The sequence below is a fragment of the Sabethes cyaneus genome, chromosome 2 (genome assembly GCF_943734655.1).
Source record: "Sabethes cyaneus chromosome 2, idSabCyanKW18_F2, whole genome shotgun sequence".
Classification (NCBI taxonomy): domain Eukaryota; kingdom Metazoa; phylum Arthropoda; class Insecta; order Diptera; family Culicidae; genus Sabethes; species Sabethes cyaneus.
This window is the reverse complement of record NC_071354.1, coordinates 95862479-95868507: the sequence shown is the minus strand read 5'-3', so window position 1 is coordinate 95868507 and position 6029 is coordinate 95862479. Positions and strand designations below refer to the sequence as shown.

The 6029-nt window shown below is 39.7% G+C and overlaps 1 protein-coding gene across 1 annotated transcript; it reads right to left on the bottom strand.

The window, feature by feature from the left end:
- Window positions 1–3950: 3950 nt before the first annotated feature.
- LOC128735723 (location of vulva defective 1-like) lies at window positions 3951–4986 on the bottom strand. The gene is made up of 2 exons (XM_053830209.1): window positions 4980–4986; window positions 3951–4864 (listed from the first exon to the last, which is right to left on the bottom strand). The coding sequence occupies exons 1-2, from the start codon at window positions 4984–4986 to the stop codon at window positions 3951–3953; spliced, it is 921 nt and encodes a 306-aa protein (XP_053686184.1).
- Window positions 4987–6029: the final 1043 nt, after the last annotated feature.

Below are 6029 nucleotides of genomic sequence, written 5' to 3'. Positions count from 1 at the left end.
AATGTAGCACCTTACCCTTAAAAATTATGAGCACTCGCCATTTAAACTTCCGAGAGAAGCTACAAGTTACCCAGCTAGCATTTTCATATGTATAAAAAAGGTGAAAATTAGCATTACGTACAGATATACATGCTAATAAATCGTATTTGATGCGCAAAATTGGCATATCCGTATTATTTTGGAAGCGATATACGTGATTACGAATAATTTTGAGCGTTACGACTATATAAGTATTTATATACGATAATATCCGATTAAACGCGAGTCGCTCCGTACTACTACACGATTTTGTGCTGAAAATCGTATGTATGTCAGTTATTATCATTATATACGATAGAAAATCAACTTGGTCTCACTTTATCCAGCTTTAGTTACGATTTCGAGTTTGTTAAGAGATATTGACGATAATTTTCGTACATTGATATACGAGTTGGTGTTAGCTGAGTATGTATTCCGTAAAGAGATCTTATTCTTAGCTATATTTCATCATAGTTTGCGACTCATATCATTGTTACATGTTACGAGAGTCCAAATGTATAATCCTACACACTTTAAAAACTCGGCAAAATTTGCCGAGATTTGGACAGCCGAGCCTGGATGAAATTAAAACAACGATCAAAAGTATGAAAGCCAAGAGAGCGCCAGAGATTGACTGCATTTCAGCCGTGATACTCAAAGCTGACTCATCTTTGTCAACCCAGATGATGCATCAGCTACTCAGCAGAGGGATCGCAACTTTTCCGATGGAAGTAGGGCAGCAGGAGACTAAACTGAATGCCTGGGGTGGGTCACGTTGCTTTGTATTACTCATAAAGTACTTTGTAAGGTAAAGTTAACCGAATCCAAGAGAAAATTGATGCTACTCTCCGGCGGCTGCAAGCTGGATTCCGTGCTGGCCGATCCTATGTAGACCATATCTCTACACTTCACGTTATAGATGGATCTCTAATGATAGAGCAGCTAAATGACCTCGACCTACACACTCACTCACTTTACCAGCCGAGAGCCGGCGTGACTCTTGCCGTATCAAGAATTCCTCTCCATTTTACTCGGTCCTGGGCTACTCGTCACCAATTCCTTGCGCGTCTCGACACACGCAAGTCCGCTTCGACCTAGTCCAGCCATCTAGCACAATGGGTCCCTTTATTCCTTGTGCCGGTGGGGTTTTTGAAGAGAACGGATTTCACTGCACAGTCGTCCGGCATCCTTGCGACGTTGCCGGCCCACCTTTCGTTCAAATACAGTAAGTGCACGTATGTCTTCCGTAAGCAAAGTTACAGTCCAAGACCGTAGAAGACTACCAGTCTGGTTAGCACATCACTCGCTCCAGGGTTTGATCAGCCGCGTCAGTTTGTCCGGAAACCCGTACTAGTGCGGTCTGCCATTACGATTCGCGGTTGTAGATGGACCGGGCTACCACCTTTAATCCACTCCTCCGGTAGTTTTTCCTTTTCCCAAATCCTTGAAATCGTCCACTAAAGTGCAGTTCCAGCTCTTCATGATCTTTGTCCTCCTTCTGGCGCTTTTTTCTCCTCAGGATCATGGTCAACTCATTCCGCGCTCGTCGATACTTCTCTCCCGTGGTTATGCTTAGATAGTTTTTCCAAGCTCTTTGTTTTCCTCTCTATCGCTTGTTGGCATTCCCCGTCAGACCAATCATTTCGTGCACTCGAGGTTTCCACACCTAGCACCACGGTTGCGGCCCTGTTGACGGCCGAGAGTATCATACTCCATCCGTTTTCAAGAGTCGAAGCATCCAACTCCACAGGGGAAGGCAGAGCTTCATCCAGTATTCGCGCGTAGTTTACGGCAACTTGCGGGATGTCTAACTCTCGAATGTTTAACCGAAGATGGCGGCTTTGTCGCGAGGTATAAACCGTCGATAGTTTTAAGCGTACATGTACTGCTACTAGGTAAAGTCGACATCCTCAACCCGTAGGGAGCGTACGTTGGTGATGTTCGAGAAAAACCGGCCCTCGATGAGAATTTGGTTCGAGGTTCATTTGCCAGGTGATCTCCAGGTGCATATCTTTGTGGGGAAAGAAAGTGCTTCCGATCACCAGGCCTCGGGAAGCTGCAAAGTTGATGGATCGCTGACCGTTATCATACGTGTCGATGTGGTGGCTATGGGGCCCGATCACCGGATACATTTCTTCTCTTGATGTCCCATTGTGAGCAGCTGTCGTACATTGACTCCAGCTGTGCATATAACACTTCCTTCTCGTGATCGGGTCTACCTTCGTGTGGACAATGCATGTTTTTGATGGTGTAGTTGAAGAAACGGCCCTTTATCATCAACTCGCACATTCTTTCGTAAAACGTATTTATACCACTGCCTACGCCTGGTGGTCTGACATCTGAATATCCAACGAGAAACTCTATCGTCGATGTCATCTACGGCCGATACCAACAGGAATTCGGGAAAGTTAATGGAAGTGGATCGAACTCACCTTGAGAACAGAAGCGAGCGAGATCTGCAGAGAAGCACTCGAATGGAATGGACAACGAAAAAATGCAGACCCAAAGGCACATGGTGACGCAGCTTGACCAACGACATCCATGGCGACATATGAAAGCCCCGAGCAACAATTCTAAAGCCGTTTGGTTTTATTTAAATTTTATAAAGGTTTTATTGCGGTATGATTCATCACATTTGGTTTTATCAAAAGGATACAAGTCGAAAACGATTTATAGCTAGCTATAAAACTAATAATAATGCAAATGTATTGTGGTTACTTATATTACCACAATAAAACTGGTTGGCTGCAATCACTTATTAACTTACTATAAGTAGGGCACAGTAATACAATATGGGGCACCAATCCAAGTTGATCTTATTGCGGTTGCTTGTCAAACGATTGTAAAACAGTTAGTTTGATGGTGCTATTAATATGGTAACACCCTGACAAAACAGATTTATTGCTGCTATTGTGAAGAGTATATGAGTTCAACATCGAAATCATTGACTGAAGTTTTTGTAGCGTCTTAGTAGAATACGAAACCTGGAATTAATTATTTAATTCTAGATCGAAACCATATTTTGTGGTCGTCAAACAACAAATCATCAAAACAAACTGTGAGTTGCAGAACGGAAGTTATTATTAATCGGTTTTCATGTCAGAATGCAACGAGAATAATTTTGCTAGAAATTAATTTTATTTTGTTTAAACAACGGGTTTTAAAAAATTGCAAAGTTTTGATGGTGCTTGAATTTTAGCCACCTATTATTTCAATATGCACGATAAAATTTAACGTGAATATGCTGCACAACTACGGAAACGGCTTGAAATTTGTTGTATACTATTTTGGATATTTTATTATCGTTGCTGCAAATCAAATAGACCGGAGGATGATCTTACAAAAAAAAACTCTGATTTCATCCCTTTTTTGCCGGCCCGGTGGATATGGACCAATAAATAAATAAGTAATTATTGGGCGAGCCGCATGACAGCTGCAGCTTAATGTGTAGATCACTTTAATTAGAATAAATAGAAGAACCTGCAGAAGTATTGTAGAATATATCTCAGATAACCATCTAAAAAAGCATTTCCGTTGCATGTATGCATTATCATTTTAGTGCATTTAGTGTTACATGCATTTGAACGATGTGTTGGAAGCAAAATCACAGGCAAGGTATTGAAGAAGTATGTTTGTCAATTAGGCCGTTTTATATAGATTTCAGAGTTAATTTACAGAAGCAGTGAACCTTTGCAATAAGATTCACAAATTAGTTATTAGAATTTTAATCTCAATTTTAAATTCTCACATTTCGGTTTTGTTCATATTTATTGTAGAATGAGCCACAATTTTACGAGAGTGGTCCATCACAAGGTTTGAGCAGATTTAAAACCTTGCATTCCTTGTAAACGAAAAACCCACTGATTAACCCTCGAAAAAATGTACTCTTCCACTAATCGAATGTCTTTATTACGATAGGATTTCTTATCACATCACTCATTGCAGATAACATTTCCGAAATAATCACAAAATTCACGGTCCTGGTTCCAGTATTGGTTCTGTGGGCACGAAATCACAAACAAGTAACCATAGAAGCACTGGTAAAACTTGGAGCAATCAGGATGTGGTAGAAACGTATTTTGTTGCACAGAGCAGTGCAGAGCATCCGCAGTTGGGGTAGTTGTTGGAGGTACCGAGGTAGAGGACGTTCTGCTTGTAGTTGTAGTTGTTGTAATAGTTGTTGTAGGGCTAATAGTAGTGGAGGAGGATCCAACTGAAAGCGTGGTGTCCGTAATCGGTGATTCCGAAGGCACTGTGGATGTTGTACTCGCAGAGATTTCTTCGATGGTTGTTGTGGAAATATCAGCTAGTGTTGTAGTTGGTGCTGTACCTGAGCTGATCGATTCCGTGGATGTTGTGCTTTCTACTGCTTGTGTTGTTGGTAAAAAAGAAACAGTTATACAATCTCTGGAGCTCAAATCAAAAACTGTCCCGCCATTACAAGTAAAACGAACGGGTGACTCTCCAACGCATATGTAAAAGCTGGACGGATCCTCCAAATCTGATACCAATTTGATTCCTTCATTGTCCATACAAGGATTGTCTTTTTCCATTATCGAAGGCAAAACAGACAAGTTTTCTGTACAAGCGTCAACCAGCGTCGATTGACGACAACGATTAGCGTAGATGTCGAAGGTCAAACCGGAGTCACAAAACATCGGAAACGCTTGCTCGTTCATGCAAGCATAATATTGATTACAGTTCACGAGATTTGGCACAAAGATAACACCTGAATTATAAGCGCAAGGATTGTCAGACGACGAGGAAAGTGTTTTCCATTCACTATGAACAAGTTTAAAATTGCTAACAAAGATGAATCCAATAAACAGGCAAATTTTCGAGAAAACTGAAATAAAATTGAAAACAGGAACAGAAGTTTAAATACTCTATTTAAAATCCGATTGGTTATTAATACAATGTTGTATCACATTACTAACGTATCTTTAAAAAATGGTACTCACAATCCATTATAACCGTCAAAATAAACAGAAGAAATTCAAGTGAAGAGGTCTAAATGAATAAAAAATTTCTCAGCAGAACTTAATCTTTTAAAACATGATCAAAATCATGGGCAGCTGGTAACTGTCGTGGTTTTTCTTATTATCTGTGGGTACTTGTCAAATCATCTCCGTCTTTTTTCAAGATTAGATTTTCAAAAAAACTTGTTTAGCAAAAAATTACTTGTTAATGTATATTTAGATACCTCATATGTTGAATGTTAGACAACAGTGTGATTTCTCATTTATTTTGACGACGTTACAAAATCGCCCATAAGATAACTGTTTCCAGTTTGTTTCCATTTGAAACTGGAATGAACCAAAAAAAAAATACATAGCTAAAATTGCATCGAATACAGTGAAGCTTGTGTTTATCACAAAAAGTCCAGACGTGTCATTGCTATCTTTTGGATGCTAAGGCGGCGCCTTTGTCAGCATGCAACCAATAGGTATCAATCACCAGAATAGAAAACCAAAATTAATCAACATAGCAACGCTGGAAACTGAAAGCTGCGCATTCGCATTGCGGTCAACGGTCATTCGGTTGTGACAAATTCGGGTGATTGATCGTGGTTTTCACACCGGTTTTACAGGATCGGCAATAAAATCCATGTGCGGTGATCAATCAAAACGATTCAGGGACATCTTTAGCGTTGTACCCAATGCTCGAATTTAAACGTTTTTATCATTGGCTAAACTGTTACCTGGAAATCAATCTCAATTCTCAAGTTCAATATTCATTATACAAAATGTGACAGGCTGAACATCTGATGAAATTTCTAACAGTCAGATGTTCGTTCTGTAAATGTACAAATTGACGCAGCCAAATAGCCTTCAAAAAATATTGCTTTTAGATTATTAAATAAATTGGTAATTGATAAATCATGATCAAATGGTTGGTAGGTGTATTGCTTAACTTTAGTGTTCAATTCTGAAAACAAATTTTAATTGTAAAATTTCTTACAGCACATCGGACCAATAAATAGGCATTCGGCGGCTAATACTAAATACAAA